At 38.4% G+C, this 25,914-nt stretch overlaps 2 protein-coding genes across 5 annotated transcripts in view; one reads left to right on the top strand and one right to left on the bottom strand.

Annotated features, from left to right (window-relative positions):
* Nucleotides 1–3,798: 3,798 nt before the first annotated feature.
* On the top strand, nt 3,799–22,614 carry GLRX2 (glutaredoxin 2). 3 transcript variants are annotated; one of them, XM_057729229.1, is made up of 5 exons: nt 3,829–3,990; nt 5,464–5,527; nt 9,581–9,757; nt 10,831–10,942; nt 22,481–22,614. In XM_057729229.1, exons 1-5 carry the CDS (start codon nt 3,890–3,892, stop codon nt 22,525–22,527), a joined length of 501 nt encoding a protein of 166 aa, XP_057585212.1. In that variant the 5' UTR covers nt 3,829–3,889; the 3' UTR covers nt 22,528–22,614. The 3 variants fall into 3 exon arrangements, with proteins under 3 accessions (XP_057585214.1, XP_057585212.1, XP_057585213.1); XM_057729230.1 differs by lacking the exon at nt 22,481–22,614 and adding an exon at nt 12,432–14,300; XM_057729231.1 differs by lacking the exon at nt 22,481–22,614 and having other exon boundaries at nt 3,799–3,990; nt 10,831–11,119.
* RO60 (Ro60, Y RNA binding protein) overlaps nt 14,565–25,914 on the bottom strand; it is a 26,886-nt gene continuing 15,536 nt past the window's right edge. For both annotated transcript variants that reach the window (XM_057729222.1, XM_057729223.1), the window contains exons 6-9: nt 23,688–23,804; nt 22,892–23,005; nt 22,463–22,609; nt 14,565–20,980 (exon numbers count right to left, since the gene is read on the bottom strand). In XM_057729222.1, the coding sequence (XP_057585205.1) occupies nt 20,828–20,980; nt 22,463–22,609; nt 22,892–23,005; nt 23,688–23,804 (531 nt within the window). In that variant the 3' untranslated portion in view covers nt 14,565–20,827. The remainder of the gene's footprint in view (nt 20,981–22,462; nt 22,610–22,891; nt 23,006–23,687; nt 23,805–25,914) is intronic.

The following is a 25,914-nucleotide window of genomic DNA, read 5'->3' as shown; positions in this document are numbered from 1 at the left end:
ACTTTACAACGTTCAAAAATTTACTGAATGAAAATAAAAACAAAAACAAATGAGATCTAATTAAACTTAAAAGCTTTTGCACAGCAAAGGAAGCCATAAACAAAACAAAAAGACAACCCTCAGAATGGGAGACAATATTTGCAAATGAAGCAACAGACATGGGATTAATCCAAAATATACAAACAGCTCATGCAGCTCAATAACAAAAACAAAAAACAAAAAAACCCCACAAAACAACCCAATCAAAAAATGGGCAGAAGATATAAATAAACATTTCTCCAAAGAAGACATACAGATGACCAAAAAGCACATGAAAAGATTCTCAACATCACAAATTATTACAGAAATGCAAATCAAAACTACAACGAGGGATCATTTCACATGAGTCAGAATGGCCATCACCAAAAAATCTACAAACAATAAATGCTGGTCAGGGTGTGGAAAAAAGGAATCCTCCTACACTGTTGGTGGGAATGTAAATTGGTACACTCATTATGGAGGACAGTATGGAGGTTCCTTAAAAAAAATAAAAATAGAACTACCATATGACCCAGAAATCTCACTCCTAGGCATATACCTGGAGAAAACCATAATTCAACAAGATACATGCACCCTAATGTTCACTGCAGCCCTATTTACAATAACCAGGACATGGAAGCAAACTAAATGTCCATCAACAGAGGAATGGATAAAGAAGCTGTGAGATATATATATATATATATATATATATATATATATATATATATATATAATGGAATATTACTCAGCCATAAAAAAGAAATAATGCCACTTGAAGCAACATGGATGAACCCAGAGATTATCATATTGAGTGAAGTAAGTCAGACACAGAAAGACAACACACATGGAATCTTAAAAAAAAAGGAGGGGTGCAAATGAACTTATTTACAAAACAGAAGTAGAGTCACAGATGCAGAAAACAAACTTATGGTTACCAGAGGATGGGGTGGGGGGGAATAAACTGGAAGACTGGGACTGACATGTACACACTACTATACATAAAATAGATAACTAATAAGAACCTGCTGTACAGCACAGGGAACTCTACTCACTCTGTAATGGCCTATATGGGAAAAGAATCTAAAAAAAGAGTGGGTATATATATATGTATAACTGATTCACTGTGCTGTACACCTGAAACTAACACAACATTGTAAATCAATTATTCTCCAATAAACATTAAAAATTAATAAATAAATAAAAATTCATTGAAAAGATAGTGTTATCTCCTATGGGTAGGAACTTGTCTGTATCCTGTGTCTAGGACAGAGGCTGACATAATAAAGAATGTAGTAATACAGTAAAAACAAATCCAGAAAATGAGAATAATGCAACATTCACAGGATTTTAACATAATACACAAGACTTCAGTGACATATAAGGCTTTCTCTAGGCTGTGTTAGGTGTGGTAGGTTGAAAAATGGTCCTTCCCCTCAAATATGGAGGTCAAGTCCCTGGAACCTGTGAATGTTACCTTATTTGGAAAACAGAGTCTGCAGATGTAATTTAGTGAAGTACCTAGAGATGAAATTATCCTGGATTAGCCAGGTGGGCCCTAAATCTAATCACAAGCATTCTTATCAGAGACTAATAGAGGAGACGGGTGAAGATGGAGGCAGAGACTGAAGTGATGTGGCCACAAGCCAAGAAACACCTGGAGCACCAGAAGGTGGAAGAGGAAGGAAATGAATTCCCCTTTAGAGTCACCTCTAGAAGGAACACAGCCCTGTCAGGTTTTGGACTTTTAGCTTCCAGAACAGTGAAAGAACAGATCTCTGTCCTTTTAAGTTTGTGGTAATTTGCTACAACAGCCCTAAGAAAACTAATACAATAGCTGATCCTTGAGGGCAGATGGAGAAAGGATTTTTGAAGGGTCCTAGATGGCTAAGGTCCATAGCTTGGACCCACTCAGGAGGACTCACCTTAGGGCCCTTTCAAGTAGAAGATCTCATCCTTTACTGATCTCAGTGACTTTCAACACTAGGAAGGGGGACCCCTGCTCTTGATATCAAAAATAATATGTGAGCTTTAATTGACAATTTAAAGAATAAAAAACAAGTTTGAAAGAACATTCAAAGGTATGTCAATTCTTTTAATCGATACCATGCTGAATCATGAAAGAAAACCCTATAGAACTCCTAAGGCTGTATTTACCAATATATTCTTGATCCACCTATACTGGCCATCCCCCATTATGTTCCCACATAAATGAACAGTTCACATACCTCTTCATGTGCCATTGTAGACATCAGCATTATGACCAAAAATCATCACTTCTGTAGCTACCCAGAGAAGTACAAAGAAGTTGAAGAGGATGAATATATCATGCTTAATCCAGGCATAACACTTTTGCCTTAAATATTCTTATTTGGGAATCCCTTTTTAAGAATCTATCCAGTGAATTCTGTGCTTTCACACAGTCCATCTCTACTGTGTTAAAATTAAATTGTGACATGATTGTTTCACCTCACAATACCCAATTTGAGACAATAAGGTAAAATTCTACAACAAAACACAAAAAACCACAGTAAATTTACTAAATAGCTGTCTTTTGATTAAAAAAAAACCCACAAAACCCCACGACATTGTAGGTAAATATATCTTCATTTTTATATTTAATTTTGGATTTACAAAGAATGACTTTACACCTTTTGGGGTATTTGTTTTTGCAACCAATTTTCACCCTTTTATGAAGTAGTGAAACATGGCCCACTTGAAAGTAGGGAAAGAACTATCAGATAGAGAAGTTTTCATTTTGAAGCCTGATAACATGAATCTTAAATTTAGCTAATTGAGTATGAAGGATCAAAAAAGGTCTGGATTTTTCTAATATTTGTTTAGAATTTTAGACATACACTTGACCTTTGATCTTAAATAGATTTCAAAGTCCTCAGTAAATAAAAGTACAGCCCGACCCGCCTCTTTTTATACAGCGACGCACAAAGGGCTATTATTACCGTGACTGAGTGACACAACCCTGTCATGAGCAGCCCTCAAAGTCATTAGCGAACACTCCCGGGCTATTTTAAGTTTTATTTTCTAACTTTATTTTGAAAACACAATCTTTGTTTTCTCTGGCATGAAGGTTCTACGTTGGATCACTTTTTTCCTAAAATCCAGTATTCCCGTGATTTATATGAGCTCTCGGTCAATGGTCTAATTTTGACATGACACCTTCAGGCTGTGATTTCACCAGCAGAAAGACTTGGCCACCAGGTAGCTGCACCGACGCTGCCGTCCTCGGCAAACATCCCAGGCACTGCGATTTCTCGTCGGACACGCATTACTTTCCTCCTCCGTTTGGTCTGAACCTTGGCCACAAGCCCCAGGCACTGCCTCACGTGCCTGTAAGCCTTTATGAGCGTCCCTACCTCTGAAAGGAACAGGTGCGGGGCTTGGAGGAACCCTGCAGACGGGCTGGTTAGGCATCGGCTAGGACTCCGACCGCTGGTCCCGTGTGGGCGGGACTCGCCGGGACCCATCGCTTCGGCCGCGGACAGCTTCGAAGAGACCGGCGGCGGCGCGGGCAGCCCGGAGGGGCGTGGCCGGAGAGGGCGTGGTCGGAGGGCAGGGGCAGGGCCGGCGGGCGGAGGCGGGGCCGGCGAGCGGGGGAGGAACCGGCGAGAGGAGGCGGGGCCAGCGGGCGGAGGCGGGGCCGTCTAGTGGGGGCAGGACCGGCGGATGGAGGCGCGGACAGCCCGGCGGGGCGGGGCGGGGCCGGAGCGCGGGGCGGGGCCGGAGCGCGGGGCGGGGCCGGGGGACCGAGGCGCGGACAGCTGGGCTGGGAGGAGCCGGCGGGCGAGGGCGGGGGCGGGGTCTTCCGGGTGGCGCTCGCAGGCACGTCTGCTCGCTGCGGCCCGGCGCTACTACCATGTACTGGCGCCGCGCAGCACTGCTGGGGACGCGGCTCGTCCGGAGCGGGAGCAGCTCGGCGGGCCGGCTCAAGGGGTCAGCGGGAGTTTCGGGCTCTGGGTAAGGGGCGCCGCGAGCAGTACCGGCTGGGCCTGGCGCGGAGGCCTCGAGCGGGGTGGGGATCTGGACCTAGCGGCGGACGGGGGTGCCTCTTCCCGGGCGCCAGGTGGGCTCTGAGTCGATCCTTTCGCCGAGGCCCCTCGGAGGGCGGGAGGCCCAGGAAGGGCGGAATGTGCCCCGAGCGCTCCGGGCGCCTTGAAGACCACGTGACTCTCAGGTTGCACATACCTGAGTCTTGTTCGCGTGGACCTCCCCTCTCCCTCGGTTGCTAGATAAAATGCAAGATGCCCTAATAAATTGGTATTTCAAATAAACAGCGAATAATGGTTTGGTTTAGGTATATCCCAAATACTGCACAGGACGTACGTAGCCTAAGCAGTTATTCGCTGTTTATCCGAAATTCTAATTTAACCGAGCGATCTGCATTTTCATTTACTAAATCTGGCAGCCCTGCGGCAGGAAGTGGAAGTGGCGCTTTCTATCAAATGGCCAAGTCTTTGAGGATAGGACGGTGACTTATTCATGCTGAAGTCGCCTCTGGCTCGAGCGAGGACGGTGACTACCCGCGGCTCCCAGGCCTGCGATGCGAGACCCACTCCCGCGCGGCCGGTCTGGGCTGTCCTGCCCACTCGCCTATCAGCGCATCCATCCCTCTTGTCTGGGAGTTTCTTCCTAACTCCTTGACCTGGTAACGCCTACCAATTTTGCAAGACTCCAGGAACTCGTGATTAACCTTTTATGCTAAACTAGAGAACTCCTCCGGAAGGTACCAATCACATAGAGTAACTATTTGATACGTCCTCGAGGCTCTGTGCTGTTTTTCCAGTGATACTTATCCCTGGGGCGTTTGTCCCTTTGCCTGCTTGGCATGTAGTAGGTGCTGCATAATTGTGGCATGGCCAGTGGCTACTTCATCAGTGGAGAAGTGAAACGTTTACTGAACACTTCTTGCTCCACTAGCATTGGAGAAAAGTGCCTTCCAGGAGCTTCCTCTTTTCTTTGGCAGGGAAGAGCGTGATGTTTCAGAATGCATCTCCCACCTCCTCTTAGTACCCAAGAAAACATTGTCTTATGAAAGTTCTACTGGAATGCCTGCTTCCAGAGTAGATGCAAATAGTAGATGGTTTAGGGATGATAATTAAATGCTGGAATTGAGATGAAAAGGACGTGTTTTCTTAGTTAAGACAAATAAATAGATTGCTGTACCATTCCACCAAACCTCCTTAGGTCCAGGCCTGCACCCCTTAACCTCCTTTTTCTGTTCTGGAGGCTCATTAGAGAAGCACACAGGCCCTTTCGATGTAAGTGAACAGATACTTTGTAAACTGATATTTTGTACTGATAATAAGTAAAATTTTTTCTCTTTCATAACTTTGGATGAATATTTGCCTATCGGGTTTCCTTCAGAAGGATCTCATCTGATGTATTGTCTTTAATGTTTAATAAACAACTTCCTTTTAAAATTCCTTTTAGGATGGGGAACAGGACATCGTCATCTTTGGGAAATGCAGCAACTACTCCCATGAATCAGATCCAAGTGAGTGATATGGGACATGTAGGAGAAAATTTTCCTCAGTGGAAAAAGAATTGTCTTACATATTTAATATGCTTTTTCTGTATTCAAACTTGACACAGTCCAGCAAATTACTAAGTTAATATGTATTTTAAAATCTATCAAAATCATGCGTGTGATGAAGTTCTAGATCATTTTGTTAGTCAGAATTTATGAGATTTATTCTTTCCTTTTTTTTTTTTTGGCCGTGCCGCATTTCTTGTGGAATCTTAGCTCCCTGACCAGGGATCGAACCCTTATCCCCTGCAGTGGAAGTACAGAGTCCTAACCACTGGACCACCAGGGAATTCCCTGTGAGATTTATTCTTAATGGAGCCTCTGCTCTCCTGAGTTGAGTCTGTGAGGTTGGCTGCTCTTTGCATCTCACCTGCCTCAGGTCTACTGTTGATACCAGTCAGGCTTCCCTTAGCCAGGCATAGTATTTGGTTCTGGCCCGGGAAGCTGTTTCCCTAACACGGAACCTAGTTTGCAGTAGTTACTCTATGACCGATCCCCTCAAGAATGCTGTGCACTGCTGTGTTCTCTTCTCTTTCTCTTGCTTGCACTGCAAAGCCCAGTTAAGTCTGCTGCCGAGACCAGCTCGGCGACTCGGGGCGAATGATGGGTGCCACAAGCTTAAAGAAACACAGACACAGATTTAAGAGAAAGATGGGACTGGGGGACTCAAGACCTCTAGGATCAAGAGCCCCACTGATTCATCCCACGTTGCTTTTATTGAGTTCTCGGCATTCAGGAAGCAAGATAGCATAAGGTTCTCACTCTCCCAGTTCCGTCCCACAATCAAGGTTTTCTTTGAAGTAACCACATTTCTTTTTGTATATCTTTTTGCACAGAGGGCCTCACATGATTGGGGGCGGTGGTCTTTTGCAAGAACAGCGGAAGAACCATCAGTGCGTGCGCTTGCACAGATGCTTGCTGTGGTGAGAGGGCGGCTGCTATTGGCCAGGTCTCTGTTTGCCTCCTGGGTCCCGATCTGATCTGGGCATGGGAAGCAAAGCAGCCATGGGGGCAGGAGACCTCTCTCAGAAGGGGTGAGGGTCTGTGCCCCACCTCTGTCGGCCCCTCTGCGACTGTGCCTGTCTTAGGTTGTTCCTTCCCTGAGGAATCTTACCCGTCTCTGGGTAACCAGCCATCCTCCGGGGCCAAGCAGGGTGATGTGAGGTGTGCAAGTGAGGGAGCGGCAGCGCCCCCAGAGAGGGTCAGCTCTCTGCCCCCTCGGTAGCCTATGCCCGCATGGCCTCCACGCCCAGCACCTGCCCCTGACGGCTGTGCCCCGCGTGTGCATGCAGTTTTCTGACTTGTGCTGACCCGGTTTTCCTAAATGCGCACCTTTAGCTCCTCCGCTGCTCAAGCAGGACATCCTGCAGCCAGTTGCTCGGCCCACACACTTTAATTACCATATTTAGCCATATTTTCTGTAACATTTTCAAGGCTTCAGAAAGACTTCTGAATGTTTTCTCACAGTCTGCCTCAGAAAATTCCTCTTGTGTGTATGGTTTTCTTCCCTTGTAGCCCACAGGACATACTCATGTCTCTGCTCCTCACCACCAAACACCACTACACACAAATGTTTCTGACTTTAATTTATTTGGATACAGAAGTATTCACTCATAGCCATTGACTATAACAGTAATGCTGGAGACCTGTAGTGAGGGATTGCCTCTTTTAAAATAAGAATACAAAACCATGGGGAACTTCCCCGGCAGTCCGGTGGTTAAGACTTCACGCTTGCACTGCAGAGAGCATGGGTTCGATCCCTGGTGGTGGAACTGAGATCTTGCATGACGTGTGATGCGGCCAAAAAAAAAAAAAAAAATACAAAACCATGAAATATTTAGCAAGGACTAGGTTGAGAAAAGGTGGGAAGGAAGGTTCAAGAAACTTGGACACTGTTGTCTTGAGTTTCGGTTCTCTTTGGAATCTCTTCATCAGTGTTTGTACTACATGTCAGCCTCCAGGGTGCTCCTCTCTCTAAATTATGGTCTTGGTGTGTGTCTAACCCGAGGCAGCACAGCGAGGAAAGAGCAGTGGCTTTGGTGTTGGGACAGGTTGGGTGGAATCCCACCCAGTATTGTGAACTTCTCCACCTCAGTTTTCTCATCTATAAAATGGATTCAGAGCTTCCTAGGTGGCACAGTGGTTGAGAATCCGCCTGCCAATGCAGGGGACACAGGTTTGATCCCTGCTCTAGGAAGATCCCACATGCCGCGGAGCAACTAAGCCTGTGCACCACAACTATTGAGCCTGTGCTTTAGAGCCCATGAGCCACAACTATTGAGCCCATGTGCTGCAACTACTGAAACCCACGCGCCTAGAGCCTGTGCTCTGCAACAAGAGAAGCCACGGCAATGAGGAGCCTGCGCACCACAATGAAGAGTAGCCCCCACTCACCACAACTAAAAAAAAAAAAGCCCATGCACAGCAAAAAAGACCCAACACAGCCAATAAAATAAATAAAATAAAATAAATTTATAAAAAAAAAAATGGATTCAGTAGCACAGCTCTGGTGTGTCTGGCTCTCCCTGAGATAGACCTGTGTAGTAAATATTATGAGTGAGCAGGAGAGAAAACATAAAAATAGACCAATCTGCAGACAGCTAGACGCTGGCTTAGAACCCTTCTGACCCCCAAGAGTGGATGTAACTTTGAACCACTTGGCCCGGATGCTCTCCTTGCTGATTTTTGGCCTTCATCTTGAAGGTGCTGCTTAGGAGCCACATTAGGACAGCCTAGGCAGATGCCCAGGTGCCAGACCTGTCCATTCAGAGACTCTTGAAGGACCTGGACACTGATATGTTTAGGAACACAGAGCTCAACAAATTTCACCGGTGACGCAGATGTGTAGCAGAGTCTCAGGGTCTTTGTGATAAAGGCCTGGAGATTAGCTTCCAAACCAGGCTGATGTCATTAGAATCATCTGGGAAGGTTTTTCAAAAATGGTTTCTGACCTCTGCCTCAAACCCATTGAATCAGCATTTCTGGAAGTAGCTTTTCCAGAAACAATGCTGTGGGGAGACCTTATCAAAAGAGCAATGACTTTTTTTTACTATAAAGATACACAGGAAGGAGTGGAAGTTGAGGGATAAGCTGTTGTTTATATCTGGATCAGTGAAAGCCTTACATTTTAAAGAGAAATCATACATCATTTCTCACCACTGAACATTAAGGAAGTGGTGATCACTTTGTAAAATATAAATGTATCAAATCACCATGTATGCACCTGAAACTAATATAATAGTGTAAGTCAGTTATATTTCAATTAAAAAAAAAAAAAGCAAAGAAGGGAATTCCCTGGCAGTCCAAGGGTTAGAACTCCCTGCTTCCACTGTAGGGTGGCACAGGTTCGATTCCCTGGTCAGGAACTAAGATCCCACAAGCTGCCTGGCATGGCCAAAAAAAAAAAAAAAAGGCAAAGAATGGTTAAAATGGTAAAAAAAAAAATACATTACAAAAGAAAGTTAAGGAAGGTAAGGAGTTAACTCCTGAACATCTTCTGAATATTTGAGAAGCAATATAACAGAGATTAAGTACCTGGGCTGTGGAGTCAGACTTGCCTGGTTCAAATCCCAGCTCGCTCAGTTTTCATCTGAGGACCAGGGATAAGTTATTTCCCCTCCTCTGTGCCTCAGTATCCTCATCTGTGAAGTGGAGGTAGTGACAGGCCCTGCCTCAGGATGGCTGTGAGGTGTAAGTGAGCTGGTAAGGGTACAGTGTTGAGAGCTGTGTAGGCACACAGAAGCGTTTGCCGTGTGTGAGCTGGTGTGATTATTGGTGTTATAACTTTGGAATAACTCTGGAAAAGTGCCAGCACTTCCCACCTGTCACAGCCTTGTTTCCTACTAATGTTCCTTTGTCCTCCATCTACGGATGAGACAACGGGTGATGGAGACTGAGTTTGAGGCCTGAATTGTGAGACTCCAAAATCCATACCCTTTCTACTGTATCATGATTCCTTTCTAAAAAAGGTAATGCCTAGAATTCAAATGAGCTTTTTTGTTTCGGTTTGTTTTCCTTCAGGAAACCATTTCTGATAACTGCGTGGTGATTTTCTCCAAAACTTCTTGTTCTTACTGTACAATGGCAAAAAAACTTTTCCACGACATGAATGTTAACTATAAAGCAGTGGAACTGGACATGCTTGAATACGGAAGCCAGTTTCAAGAAGCTCTTCACAAAATGACTGGTGACAAAACCGTGAGTCCATCTGCTGTGGTGCTCTGCCCAAAGTGGGGGCTGAGCTGGGTCACCTCGGGCCTGTGCCTCATGTTGGCAAAAGTGAGCCAGATATACTCTGAGCATCTTAATTGATAAAGAAATGGCAGATCCAGGAACCAGACCCCTAGACTAGGAAACAGCAAAATTCATTGTTTTATTTTTATTTTTGCTGTGTGTATGTGTGTGTGAGAGAGAGAGAGAGAGAGAGAGATGGGTGGGGTAATGGTGTTGTCGTGAGTGTTGGTCTACAAATCTTTGAGGTCCTCCTAGGGCTTTTTCAAGATGAAAACATCCTTCCTTCCTTCCTTGAACAGTGCAGACCAAGGGTCGGTGTTCATTTTCTCTAGTAATAGGAGTGCTTTTGGGCTCCATGTTTTTTGATTCTTGCAGTCTGTGGATTTTCGCATAATATGCATCATAAGAAAAATACCCTGGGGGTCCAGTGGTTAGGACTCTGTGCTTCCACTGCAGGGGGCACAGGTGGCATCCCTGGTCGGGGAACTAAGATCCTGCATGCCACGGGGCGCAGCCGAAAAGTAACAAAAACAGAAAACCAACCCCCCCAACCCAAAACAGACAACCCCCTCCCAAAAAAAAGAAAAAGTAAGATGGGTAGTATTGCCATTTTCCTTCTTGATGATATGTGCCTGGATGGCGTTGATCGTGTACTCTTTCCCCTTGAGTAAACAGTGGTGAGAAAGAGCCACTTAAACATTAGTAATAACTAGAGGTCGCTTTATTTTGCCTTTTTTATGCCATAGCGATGAGGAGGAGGGGGTTGAGAGTCAGATTGTCCTGGATTTAAATCCCAGCTCTGTCACTTACTATCACTGTGATCTTAGGCAAGTTCCTGTGCCTCCTTTTCCTCCAGAATAAGGCTAAAAATAACACCTTCGTGAAGGGTTGTAAAGTTTAGATAGGTAATTAGTCAAAGAGCTTCATACGGTGCCTGGCCCATAACACTGCTCATGGTGGAGCGTGTATCAGGATCATGTGAATGGCCTTGTACTTCTGACACGAGGGTGACATCTAACCTTTTGCTTATCCAACAGGTGCCAAGAATATTTGTCAATGGAACTTTTATTGGAGGTGCAACGGACACTCACAGGCTTCACAAAGAAGGGAAATTGCTTCCACTAGTTCACCAGTGTTATTTAAAAAAAAGTAAGAGGAAAGAATTTTAGTGATGTAGGTGCTCATAACTTTACTAGTAAAATGTCACTATATATTTAATGTGATAATGCCTGATAATGCCTTTCAAACATTTGAGGGTGTTTTAAATATGTGTATTATCTTCATGAAAAAGTTGTAAAAATAATTAAAATAAATCATGGCGGAAACTTCTTATTTGCCAATTCTTGAGCAAAAAGGATGATATTTAAAACTGGAGTAGAGTTATATCAAAAGATAAGGAAAGAACGTGTTTTATTAGGAGTTTAAATGTGAATTTTACAACCAAGAGCTAGAAAGTAAGCATTTGGGACTCTTTAGCCTGTATTGCATTCAGGAGGAGTTAGCACCTTTCCTTCTGTAGCTCTCAGTGGTGAGCACTGATGTGTGATATCTGCAAAATGTAAGGCTCTCACTGATACAGGGGTGAACTGGGTAGGGATAGCCTTGTACTATATTGTCACAAGCCCTCACACTTTGTGCTTCTAGAGTAAGAGAGGTATATTAAATTTGTAGGATGGAATGAAATTCATTTTAGAAAAACCAAATTATTCATCTGATGATTTAGTAGTTCCAGAGAGTAAAACCACATCTCTAGACAGAAATTAAGAGGAGGGAGACTTCAGCATTGGCTGAGGATGAACTTCTGAAACAGTTCAGAAATACATTTGAGTTGCAGTGTGAGGTGGAGAGTTCTGCTTTCTGGAACGTGTTGGAAACTGTAGGATGCATTCCATAGGGGACCCAAGCATTGGATGGGAGATTAGGCTGAATGTCTCTGAAGTAATTTGTGATGTAGATATTCTTCACTTCTGTGACTGTGAATACTATTCAAACTGATTTTATTTCAGATAAACTTAGCAGGTGAAATTTGTCCTATAGGAAGTCTTATTGTTGAATAATTGAAAATTCTTTACTTGGTTAATCAAGTCAACACTTCCAGTTTCCTGTCAGCAAGAATTTTTTAGGTGCCTAAAGAGTATTTTTCCAGCCAATCTCACAGTGTCACATGGGGCAGATTACCAGACACTGGGAAGAGAAAACTCTTCCTTAGAGGTGGGAGGAAAATGGATTTTAAGAGAAGTGGTGAGCTTTTGCTCTCTGGTCAAGATGAGTCAGAGAATCTGGGATAGACCTGTGGAAGACAGCTGGTGGCCCTTTTTGCCGCGTATCCTCAATGATGTTTCCTACATGGTTATTAAGCTGACATTAGACCTTGATAAAGCAAGAATTTGGACTATTTTATTCTCATGTGATAAGTTATAACTGGGATGGAACAGAGCGGAGTTATTCCTTTAGTTCTTTATTTTGCATTATATCATGAGAAATTCTAGAATGCTTGCTGTTGTAAACTCTTTGTTAGAGAGTAGAGGAAATCTATTACCTTTTGTGATATTGTGATTTATATTGAGAAATAGATATTTGGTCTTCATGCCATTCCTAGGACACGGAAGAGTGATTAAAGTCTTTTGTTATGTTACAGAGTTGTTTTTGGAAAGCCCCTAAGGATGGGGGCTGGTTGCCAGGGTAACAAGCCTGGTGACTGGAAATTTCAGCCCCACCTCCGAGCTCTGGGGTGGGGAGGACTGGAGATGAGCTCAGTCATCAATGGCTAATAATCAGTCCTGCCTGTGTAATGAAGCTTCTTAAAACCCAAAAGGACAGAATTTGTGAAGCTCCCTGGTTGGTGAAAACGTGGAAATTCAGGGAGAATGAAGTGCCTAGAGAGGGCACGAAAGCTCTTTATCCATACTTTGCCCTGTGTATCTCTTACAACTGGCTGTTCCTGAGTTATATGCCTTTAAAATAAACTGGAAATCCAGAAAGTAAAATGTTTCTCTGAGTTCTGTGAGCTGCTCTAGCAAAGTAATGAAACTCAAGGAGAGAGGGGGTGCTCGGAATCCCCAGTCTCTATGTGGTCGGTGAGAAGGACCGCTGACCGTCTGGACTTGAGATTGGCATCTGAAGTGAGGGCTGGAGGGGACAGTCTTGGGCTGAGCAGCTGCCCGGCTGACAGGCCAGTCCTGGATGACCGAGGATTAACAGGAAGAGATTTGGATAGGGGGCCGTAACAGATTCTCATGTGGAAAAGAATCATAATTGGTGCTGGGGATGAGGGTTTCAGCGTAAACTTTGGGGAGACACACTCAGTCCATAACACCATAAATTGCAGCAGGATAAAAGTATAATATAAATCTAAGGCAAAACTAGGTATGAGGGGTTTCAGCAGCTCTGTTTTCTTTCCAGATATGGTCTAACCTATGGGTTAGAAAGAAAATAGTTACCAGTTTAACTAAGAACAATTAATGATATATTTTTTTTTTGGCCCTCTATTTTTAAGATCTGAAAGACAAACTGTTTAATATTTTAAAAATGGGCCATTTGTTTTCTCAGTTTATCACTAATCAACTTACACATGAATTGTCAAAATATTTAATTGGGAAGCTGAAAAGGTGCTGAGAAAAAAAGGAGTTACTTGTTTAAATATAGCTGGATTTTATTATTTACTAATATTTTAAAAAATACCATTTGGACAATATTTTTTAAAGGCAAGTTTTCTTGATAAGGTTTAAAATAAAGTTTTTTTAAGTTTAGTTTGCGTCGTCTATGAGGAAGTGCATACCACTGACCTGTGGAACAATGCAGGGGTTAGGGGCTCCAATTCCCCACCTCAAAAATCCAAATGTAACTTATAGTCATTCCTCTGTACCCAAGGTCCTGCATCCCCAGGTTCAACCAACCACAGACGGTGTAGTACTGTCGTATTTATACTGCAGTATTTACTGTTGAAAAAAACCCACGTGTAAGTGGACCTGCACAGTTCAAACCCATGTTCAAGGGTCACCTGTAGTTTATCTTCCTTTCTCCATACAAGTGTTCCCTGTCATCTTTAAATGGAGAACTATAAAACTGAACAAATGTTTAAAGTTTTGGTGGGTATATTCATATATAACTTGTTCTCACTCTTCTTCATAACCTATAGCTCAGATCTTAGAACTTTTAATGTGAAAGTTTTACAGGGATTCAGAGAAAAGAAATTTCCGCAAATTGGCACTTAAAACATTTTTATTTGCATAGTTGACTTTTAGTGTTAACTTTTCTCAAAGGCAACTTTTCTAATTTAAAAAAAATTTTTATTTAAGTATAGCTGGTTTACAATGTTGTGTTACTTTTAAGTGTACAGCAATATGTATATAGTCATGCTTTTTGAGATTTTTTTTTCCCTTATGTGTTATTACATATTGAGTATAGTTCTCTAGGCTATACATAGGTCCTTATTAGTTATCTATTCTATATATAGTATTGTGTGTATGTTAATCCCAAACTCCTAATTTATCCTTCTCCCCTCCCAAAGGCAACTCTGAATAAATTTTTTTCCCAAAAGAATCCTGTTTTAAACTCTTTAAGAATGTGTATTTTTATTAAATCTCTGTTTTGACCCTATAATTAATATCCATTGGAAAGAATCCCCAACCACATTATTTTAAATAAATTATAGTTATATAAAATTAGAGGCATTTTAAGACCAATATTAATGATCAAACCTTAATTTCATCTTATTCAAATATTATAAGATTGCTAAAAGCCTTACATTTTATATAACCTTAAATTTCTTCTTTAAAAAATGAAAAGACAATTATTTGATGTGCATAGAGTTTATTTGGTACATCTATGAATTTCTACAATAATACAAGTGACCAGAAACAGTTCACACTGTGCCCACCTGCACTCCATGTCCAAAATGATTTATCCAGTATGGGGTTTTGCAGGACTAGAAAGGAGAGTCCAGATTTCACAGTATCGGTGAAAACTGTTTTGTCATGAAATAAATTTCATACATTAGTATTTCATCCATCTTCTATCAGAAAACAGCAAAATTACATTGCTAAGTATGTTATTTACAGTGAAAACTTGGAAGACTCAACAAAGTATCAGTGACTTTATCAATAGACCTAGGAAACCCTCTGCCCCTCCTTTCAGGATCCTTTTCCTTTGAAATGGAACTTGTTATAAATCAAACTTTATATACTTTAAAGCACCAGCTTGACAATTTAAAGTTTTCTCTCATTTTTATAAAATATTCCTGCTTTGAAAGGCAAAGTGAATGTAAAAATGTGAATGTAATTAAACATCACTGGCCTGGATACTTTTTATTGCAACAGTTGCAATGTTTTACAACTGTATTCACTTCTTTGAATGAATGTGCTGGTAGGCTTGAAACAAAATATTTGCCTTTTGTCTTGAAAAATTCCCTTAAAAAATTAATCATTTTTGGAACTGTACAACTGTATTTTTCATTCAGAGTGTTTAAATATGCAACTTGGTCCTTGAAGATCATGTTACATAGAGTCCAGCTTCTTGGATAATTTGTTATACAAAACAATAGAAACCTTGAACTACCACAAAATATTACTGATGTTAACAGTCATATACGTATAACACATCAGTGTCCCTAGATTATCCTGTTAACGGGTGCTTAAACGACTAATGTACAATCAGGTTTTAAAACTTAATAGTTAAATTTTCATTCTTTATGTAAAAGAGAAAGCTGTAAAAGACCCTTCGAGTTCTATACTTCAGAGACACTGACACTATTAAGGCATCACTTAGTGAACAGACCCTATGCAAAGTATGCATGCCTGTGCTGGAGAGCTAGTCATATTTTAAGGCAGTCAGAAGGTTCATTTTTTTTCACTTTAAGGCTCTTGCATACTTAAATTTTATTCTATGCAGGCATTAGTCTGTATAATTTAAATACTGAGTGGTCAAATATGGAAATCAAAGCCTTTATACAAAGCAAATGGACAGTTAAGAACTAGATTATAACACCTCTTCTCCAGCCAATTTTTTTAAAAAGATGATTTCATATATCTCATCCCTTTGGAGAATTTCCTCATTATAAGAAGCTGGCAATAAAAGGAAGAAAATATAACTCAAATGCATTACAAGTTATGTCTAGTCACAACATACCAAATTACAAGCAGTTCCCATCTTTAAAATAATAGTGAACAAAAATATTTTTTCTTGGTTACTACTCATTAATTGTATAATGTTTAATTTGGCTATGTATGGATTCTAAACAGTTGACATTGCAAATAAAACCTAATAAGTAATTTAAACAGAAGTGTCAATACAGTGATTGTATTGATATAATACTCCATCAATTATGTGGTGGTATATAAAATAGCAAGACTTTAACCTCACTTACTACCCTTAACAATCCAAGTGTTCATTAAGTGAAACCAGCAAAATGTAACTAACTTACTATTTCTTTTGTTCAAGCACAGATTCTGGTTAACTCCTAAAAGCAGAGAAATTTAAATATATTTAAAAATGAAATATCACTTGTGTTCATAAAATTAATATGACACAGAGTGGTGCTAAATTAAACAGAAGCAAAGGGAAAAATCTCCTTAGGCTCAGAAACATCTTTTATATCTTTTCATTTTATTTACAAAATTAGTTCTCATTGAAAATAATCACCTTCATTTCAGCAACTGAATTTTGCAACGTAACTCCTAAGTTTATGTTTCTACCAATTTGCTATATATGGTATTTTCAGGGTTTAGGAAAATGTGTCATTTACTGTAATTCTATTCAGACAGTAAGTTTAACTATATTATTCGTTTTCTGCATGAAAAATATTACCATAGGATTTTAAAATTAACTTAATAATAATTTTTCAAAAGCAAATAAAACACCAATTAAAAAAATGTTGAATGTGGATACAAATCATTTACCAGATCTTTTACACTACAAGCCATGTATATATAAGCTCTGTGAAGTACTTGGTAGACCAAAGATTTTGTGGGTGGTCTTTATAATTATGGGAATATGAGCACTGAGACATGCTATTTTCTGAGAGTATGCACTTAATTATTTTTCAAAGAGTGCTTTTTCTAAGAGCTAGATCCCTAACCTAAATCAAAAAATTACCTCTTAAATTTCCAATTTAAATGCAAGTGACTTTCCTGTCATTTATTTTGTTACTCAGGTAGAGCAGGACTAGAAAAACAAACAAAAGACCAAAATGTCAGAAGAAAGGAATTTTAAAAGAAAAAAAAAGGTATAGAAGTAATCTTCCAACAAATAAGGGACTAGGGAGCAACTGGGATATACTAAATTAAATGCATTGAGTAAATACAACTAATGCAATAATTTAACTTATCTTTTTCTAATTCTCCCTTTTGCATGTTTACAGTGAAGCTATCTGACATTTATCTAGAGGGGATATAGCCTTAACAAATCACCCAGTCTGTGATACATAGGACTAGAATTTTTCATTTTTGATTACTATCTGTAAGGGACTTATTGAGAACTTTGTGGGTATATTTAGGTCAAATTAAAATAAGTCCAATAAGTGATCACAATCCTTTCCCTTTAATTATTGTTTAGCTGTAGCTTTATTGTGCTTCTAAAGATATTTCTTGTCATATCCTCAAATTTATTCAGGAATTCTTTCTTAAATTCCCCAAATAATTTTAAAAAAAGCCTGATGAACTGTTATTCTATCATTTGTAGATTTCCCTGTTATTTTAAAAGATTAAGCAAATGGTTGTAAGACCATCTTCTCATTTAGAGTATGAGTTTGTTTTTCTTGGCCTATCTAATGGAATCTTAGACTTGGAATATATTCCTTCTTTCTCGTATCAGAGAATAGTGACTTCTTTAGTCATTACCTTTACTGTTAAAATTTTTCTTTGACATTTTCCCGTTCAGAATAGGAGTGTTTAAAAAAAATTGCGCCTATTGAGCTGTTTTTCTAAAATATTTTACCTTTCAAAACATATATCCTATTAAAAGTGTTTTTAATTAAAAAAAAAGTTCTAATTTGTATTGCAAGCCCTCTCCCCAATTTCAAGTTTTATACAGATGTAAAATCATCGATTCTTCTATGATCCAAGCATCAGATATGTTACTTTTTAAAAAGAGCAAAATTGAATCAGATAGGTTAAATTGGGTGTCTACAGTCACACAGTAAGTCAGATAAAGCAAAAGAGGTTTCAGAAGGGTAATGCTAAATCCCATTCCCTAGCATCTTCCTCACCAATATTTCCATAAAATGACCACTAAACTAAATAATATATAACAGTGTTAGTAAGTGGAATTTCCAAGAAATTTCAACTAACAGGAAAAGGGTAGGGTTATTAGTTTTTGTTTTACTAATTACAACTATATCCTGAAAATATTTACATATTTTCTAGGAAATAAAGTTTATTTTTCTTAGTATTGTCTTTTAAAAGCAACATTTTCCTAATCAGCAGTAATGCTAAAAGTAATTCAGAAAATAAAACTTTATCACTTGAGTACATTTTATTCATAATGAGGTAAAGTTTTTTATTCTTTCTATGTGACTATGCAACACAGGTTATAAAGACATTAATTGTGCTTGAGGGTTACTATGAACTACAAAAGTATACATGTTCACAATTTCTCGGTTTTCTACTCCTAAAGCAATCATGTATACACATTATTTCCTAATACCTAAAAAAGATAAAAGTCTCAGGTAATTCTACTTTATCCCCTACTCTTGTAAGTCAGTGTCTTCCCACTGTGGGGAAATGAACACTGGAACGGGAATGAAGAGACCACGGTTTCTAGATCTAGGGCTGCAGTCACACCCTCTCAGACCTCGGATCCCTAACCTAAATCAAACAACTACCTTTAAATTTCTAAGGTTTCTTCCAGCTCTAAAGCTCCATGATTTGAAAATAAAGCTACCTTCTGCGCTGGCTTTTAGTTCTTTCTTCTTTCTCAGATCTTACCATTTCATAGACTTATCTATGTGACTTCAAAAAGGTCACATCTAATTTTATTTCTCTAATGAATTTAATATTAGTTCCTGAATATATGTCTAAAAACAATATAGAAATGGTGTTTAACCGAAGGAAATAAAGGTTTATACTATATTCCACTTAACATTTCTATTGGGAATAAAAAGTTAGATCATGTTATAATTTTTACTTTAAGAAGATCTTGGGTTTACTTAAAGAATTCAAGTACTATTACATAATTCTATTAGGTTCTTTAAACTTCAAATTCAATCTGAATATAATATTTTAATGTATCAAAAGTAGCTAACATGTCAAATCCAATGCCCGACAGAGGATAAAAAACAAAGATATCAGAAGCAATGTATTTGGCGGGGTGGGTAGTGGCGTTACTAGTTTTGCTGACAAAAATCTCAGGTAAATCACAATATTTACAAATTGCTACCCAGTGGCCTTGAAGGAATGGCTACATATCAGACAAAGCCGGCATTAATATATCAAATAAGTTTAAAAGGAACATTTTCTTGTCACTCCCAGAGCCCAATTTCTCATGAAACTGAAGAAAATACACAAGTTCTAACATTACTTAAGTCCCAATGACGCCCAAAACATAAACTCTAACCCCCAAGCACGTGAAAATCTATATTTTACATTTACTAGTTTGACTTTTCATATAATATTGAGAAGGGCTTTATAAATCCCCAGTAAATCTTTAAATACATTTAAAGAACAATACATAAAAACTGAAGTTTTATGTGTACATTATCTTAGACAACCATGATATAATTATGAGCAAATATACTGGCATTTTAACAGGTTAAACCTCCCCACACAGAAGGGATATTTGCTCAAGAAAATAATGCACTTTATAATGAACAGGAAGTTTAATATACACAAATAAAATAGAAAAAATTTCTTACAGACTGATTAGTGGTAATATGTCACTCAAAAACTGCCTTTCAAACCTGAAAGACCTAGTTTGCTTAATTATTTTTTTTCCCTATCAAAAAAGGATGTTTTGTTACAAATGAATAATGGACAAAGAGCCACAAATGAATACTGGACAAAGAGAGAGGAGATCACTAACATGTTTACAATTAGAAATATCTAAAACCCATTTACAATTGGCTAAAAAAAATAGATAAAATTAAAACTTTTTAAAGTAAGGAAAAAGCTAATCTGGTTAAATCTGAGATTTTAATTGTCATACTGTTAGATTATGACTGGGGGAGTTAATAGCTTGCAACATCTTATGTTTTCATTTAAGAGTATGAAAAAAAGAAAGTTTGCCTACATGTTGCTATGTTGTTACAAGCCAGCAGAAACTGTCAAGTCACAGCCATAAGCAAAACAAAAGCAACCAAAATAGACTTCCTCAGCTGACACAAACTTTAGATCTCTTCTCAGGGTTTCCATTATGTTTCCAGTTAATGGTAACAATTCTACAAGTGTAAATTAAATATCAGAGACAAAATATCTTTTTCACAGACTCAGAAAGCTGCTATTTATATGATTGTAGAAAACTGTTAAAGGAATTTGTAAAACTCATTCATAATCAAATGTCTTGGTTTTTTTTTGTTTGCTTGTTTTGTTTTTACCCCCTTGGTATAAAAGTTTACAAATGAGTTTCATATTCCATCACAGTTACATGGTCCAGTGCATTTCAGAATATTTGGACAGTATCAAAGTTGTCCTTCACCAATGAAAACATTTAAGAAAACTTTAGGCATTTCTCAAACAAGTGACATGATATGGAACTACTTACACTTTTGGCTCTTACTTCTTTTAAGTACAAATGTGATTATTCACCAAAGCAAAACTGTCTGACTATTTTACAGTGTCCCAACAAGAAGTTCTCTATTAGATAGAGGGGCCTACAGTGTATTCTGAAGCTATTTCCCAAGAGTTTGTTTAGTAGATGGAAAGAACTTTGGGCTCATCTTACCATTCCTTCCTTTTTTTTGGTAAGGTAAACTTTCCATTATGCACATACTATACCATCATTCTACTGTCTTTTATTGGATTAAGACTGCCTGGGAAGTAGCTGTGTGTTTTTAACAAGATCACTGATGGTGATGGACCTCTCAGACTGTGCTGGTGCTTATGATTAAATCATATCTAATGTGAAACTTCGAATCACGTCCAGAGCTCCAGTGTCAAAGCCACACATATCCAACATGCCTCTATCATCTGGGTCTGCAATGGTAAAACCATTTGATGTCATTCCACAAACAATCAATTTAGCTGGAATATCCATATTCTGTAGGAAAAGATAAAAAATATTTTAAAAATAGTATGTAAACAAAAGCAAATAACCTCCAAAATTAAAACACTTTAAATTCTATCACAGCTTTTCATTACAAAGCCAATTTGTTTTTCCTCCATAAAATCTGTCCGTTTTCTGGGGCCAGACTATGCAATCTTCAGAAGAATAGAAAATTAAATATGTAAACAACCTGCCTGAAATTCCTGCTTCTTTGCTCAGTGTTATTACTTGTTTTACAGGCACAGGACACATTCCTGAACAGCAATAGGGACTCTGTACTTACGAAACCTCTCAGGATACTCAGGGGCATCAGACATTTTTACCAACATATCAAACATTGGGGCAGTCTGTAAGGGTATATATATAAACATAAGGAAACAGTTCCTGGGGATATCAATTTTTGGTTTATGACTTTGCTATGTATAACATATATAAATGTCACATGTAATAACTTGTTCTCTACAGCTATGATTTAAGGCCAAAATAATTGAGTTTTTGAGGAAAACCAACAATCACTGAGTGTGCACTATGTTACTAGACACCATGAGCTTGTTAGGCAATTTATCTAATGTAATTGTTGTAACAACCCTAAAAGGGAAGTAGTGCTTTTAACTAGTGTGGCACATATCACAGCAGTGATACACTATTATGACGTGTATCTGTTAAATATTGATAATTCACTCGGATCCACGGTTAGTATAAAGAGAAAGAGCCAGGACTCAGAACCCAGGCTGTCTAGATTCTGAATTCCATTCTCTTACTTGTTCTCAAACTTAAGCATACATTAGAATCACCAGAAGGGCTTCCTAAAACACAGTCCCAACCCAGAGTTCCTGATTCAGCAGGTCTCCTGTGGAGTCCGGGAATACGACTGCTAACAAGGTCCCAGGTGCTGTTAAGGCTGCTAGCAGGGAACCACACTTTGAGAACCACCGCTCTTCATCAAGTTCCATTTATATTTCCAGTCACACGCGCCACATTCAAGTGCTCCCCAGCCTCACATGACTAGTAGATTCCATAGTGGATAGTGCAGATATAGAACAATGCCATCATTTCAGAAAGCTCAACTGGAGAGCACTGATTAGAACACAGAAATACCCATAAAACTTAAACCACAGATTATAGTTTTGCTTTAGGTTTATGCAGTCTTTAGCAAAACTCAGGAATGATGCTTTAATTTTTCAAGGAGCACACTGAATCATTAAAACATTTATAGGAAGGTAACAAAAATTTTGATTATTACCGAAAATACTGGTTGCAAAGGATATGAAAATGTATAGAACTGCAACTGGTTGAAATAAATTACACATGTGGAGTCAGTACTTCCTTATTTCAAGTACTGCTGAGTCCAGAACTGGTGTTATATTCCTTAACAAAGGTACAGAACTACCTTTAGTATCATTTTTTGAAAAATATAGTGAATGTTTGAGAATCGAAAGTTATTTGGGTGAGAAAGAATATTAGAATTTGTTTTACCTTTCGATACTCCCTCAGAGCCACAGCAGGATGGATATGTCCAGCAAAGGTCTCGTTATCAGTGAATACAATGAAGACATCGGCAGCTGTATTTGTCTTTTGAGCCCATATCATTGGAAGAGAGCAATCAGTTCCACCTGCTGGGATCTAACTCGGAACAAAACCATGGATAAGAATACAAGAAAATGCCCTCATTTCCATACTGAGATGTCTGAAATAACTAAATACTTAAGAATACTACTTCATACGTTATTTTGCTTATAGCCAATACATAGGCTTTCCCAAGGCTTGTAAATGTAGTTTTGATTTTGTGTTCATGAGCAAATCGAGATGAAATAATTTGTTCTCACAAATTTATTAATATCAGGCATGACGTCAATATAAAATTCTTATATAATATGTGTCAAACTTAATAAGACAGTTTCTTACCTGACTCATAGCCATTAAAACCTGTTGTAAGGTCATATCTGTAGTCACTGGACATGGTACCATTTCATCTGAAAAAGCAACTATATAAGAATCTTTTTCTGTTCGTGTGACAACCTGAAAAATTCAATGGTAGTAATTTTCAGTAATTTGGGGGGAAACAAACACAGCATCTTGATGTTCATCTTTAAAAGAATACACCCTATGATGCTTATTTTATTTCTAAACATATTATTGTGTTTGGAAACTACACAGTAACAGTGGTATAACTTTCAAAGTACTTTCACAAACTCTTATAAAGAAACTGGTTTTCATAACAATCCTTTGAAGCAAATAGAGTATATATTATTCTTCTCATTTTATTAAATAAGGAATAAAGCCACAGAGGAGACACTAAGAAGCTTGCCTATGGTTCATTTACTTGCTATTCAGCAACAGAGCCAGGCTAGAACCAAAGTCTCCTGTTATTATTAGCTCCTGATCTTTTAACATCTATATTCATTAATAATTTCTTTAAGCACTATTTCCTTAAAAATACTGGTAATATTTAATCTGTTGTTATAAAATTAAAATTTTTACTCTGACTTTCTTTAGTCATGCTTTTTTAATATACCTACTATACTGTATATACCTAAGTATAAAAGTATACACAAGTAATACACTCAAGTATATATACAATACTTAAAGCTTTGCTTAAAACAAGTGAAAACATGATACTTGATCATATCCAACTTTATAGTTTTGCCCCAGGTAAACATTTCTAGGGTGGCAAAATTCTCAATTTCGTAGGTGTTCTCACCATGCACATAGCTGCAGCTACTGTGCTAGCATTGAGTACGCTACCCAAAACTCTTTGGTTCATTGAAGCACTGACATCAATTGCCAGTAAGAAACGCTTTCCAGTTGGCTCAACTGTCTAAAGAGAAAACAAAAGGTATTAAAAGCAATCATAGAAGTTATAAGATTAAATTTCTAACAAGTCATATTTACTTTTCATTCAATAGACTAAGATAAAAAACCTGATTTTTGTTTTACCAATTGAGAAATATTTACAAATGCTTAGCTTTTACTAGAGGTAAAACAAAGGAAATAAGATGGCCTATTTAGTAATTTAAAGAAGTTACCATCTTTCTTTGTTTTTTCTTTTTTAATATTTCCTCATGAAGTAAACTGGGAATTTCTAGCAAGACATTTTTTTGTGGTAAAATATAAATAACATAAAATTTACTTTTTAATCTTTTTTTTTCTGGCTGCACTACATGGCATGTGAGATCTTAGTTCCCTGACCAAGGATCGAACCAGTGTCCTCTGCATTGGAAGCATGGAGTCTTAACCACTGGACCACCAGGGAAGTCCCTTTAATAATTTTAAGCGTATAATTCAGTGGCATTAAGTTGATTCACAATGTTATATAACCACTATTACTATTTCCAGAACTTTTTCATCATCCCAAATAGAAACTCTGTACCCATTAATAATAACTCCCCATTGAGCATCTTTCCATATGCTTAACTGACCATTTGTTTATCTTCCTTGGAGAAATGTCTGTTCAAGTACTTTGCCCATTTTTGAATTGGGTTGTTTGTATTTTTACTGTTGAGTTGTAGGAGTTATCTATGTATATTCTGGACATTAAACCCCTGTAAGATAGACGATCTGCAAATATTTTCTTTTCTGCAGGTTATCTTTTCACTCTCTTGATAGTGTCCTTTGATGCACAAAAGATTTAAATTTTGATGTCAAATTTACCTATTTTTCTTTTGTTGTCTGTGCTTTTGGTATCATATCTAAGAATTTATTGCCAAACCCAGTGTCATGAAGCTTTTAACAATATGTCTTCTTCTAAGAGTTTTATAGTTTTAGCTCTTATATATAGGTCACTGATCCACTTTAAGTTAATTTTTGTATGTGGTGTAAAGTAATGGTCCAACTTCATTCTTTTGCATGTGGATATCCAGTTTTTCCAGAACCATTTGTTAAAGACTATCTTTTACCCATTGAACTGTCTTGACACTCTAGTCACAAATCAACTGACCCTACATTTGAGAATTTAATTCTAGGCTTTCTATTCTATTCCATTGCTCTATATGTCTGCATTTATGCCAGTACTACACTGTTTTGATTACTGTTGCTTTACAGTAATTTTTGAAATCCTAGGTTTGGAAGTGTGAGTCTTCCAACTTTGTTTTTTTTTAAGATTGGTTTCACTATTTGGGGTCCTTTGAGAGTCCATACACATTTTAAGACAGGTTTTTCTATTTCTGCTAAACATGCAATAGGGATTGCACTGAATCTGTGGACTGCTTTGGGTAGTAATAGGCATCTTAACATTATTAAGTCTTCCAAACTATGAACACAGGATGTCTTCCCATTTATTTATTTCTTCTTAAATTTCTTTCAGTACTGTTTTGCAGTTTCAGTGTATAAGTCTTACACTCCACAGTTACATGTATTCCAAAGTCTTTCATTATTTTTGATGCTGCTGTAAATGGAAATGTTTTCTTAACTTTGCTTTTGGAATGTTCACTGCTACTATATAGAAATACTGCTGATTCTTGCCTGTTGAATTTATATCTAGCGACTATGCTGAATCCATTTGTTAGCTCTAATATTATTTTGTGGATTCTTCACAGTTTTCTACATATAAGATCATGGCATCTGAGAACAGAGATGATTTTCAATCTGGATGCCTTTTATTTCTTTTCTTTTACTAACTGCTGGAACTTCCGGTATATGTGGAATCAGAGTTGAAAAAGTGGGCATCTTTGTCTTGTTCCTGATCTTAAGGGAAATGATTTTAATCTTTTACCGTTAAGTATGAAGATAGCTGTGCGTTTTTTACACATGAGCTTTATTACGCTGAGGAAGTTCACTTCTATTCCTAGTTTACTGAGTGGTTTTGTTTTTGGTTTTTTTTAATCAGAAAGGGTACTGAATTTTGTCAAATGCTTTTGCTGCACCAACTGAGGTATCATGTGGTTGTCTTTTAATATGATGTATTACACTGATCGATTCTTCTTATAATG

Source organism: Hippopotamus amphibius, chromosome 3 (assembly GCF_030028045.1).
Source record: "Hippopotamus amphibius kiboko isolate mHipAmp2 chromosome 3, mHipAmp2.hap2, whole genome shotgun sequence".
Classification (NCBI taxonomy): domain Eukaryota; kingdom Metazoa; phylum Chordata; class Mammalia; order Artiodactyla; family Hippopotamidae; genus Hippopotamus; species Hippopotamus amphibius.
This window is presented reverse-complemented; position numbering and strand designations above follow the sequence as displayed.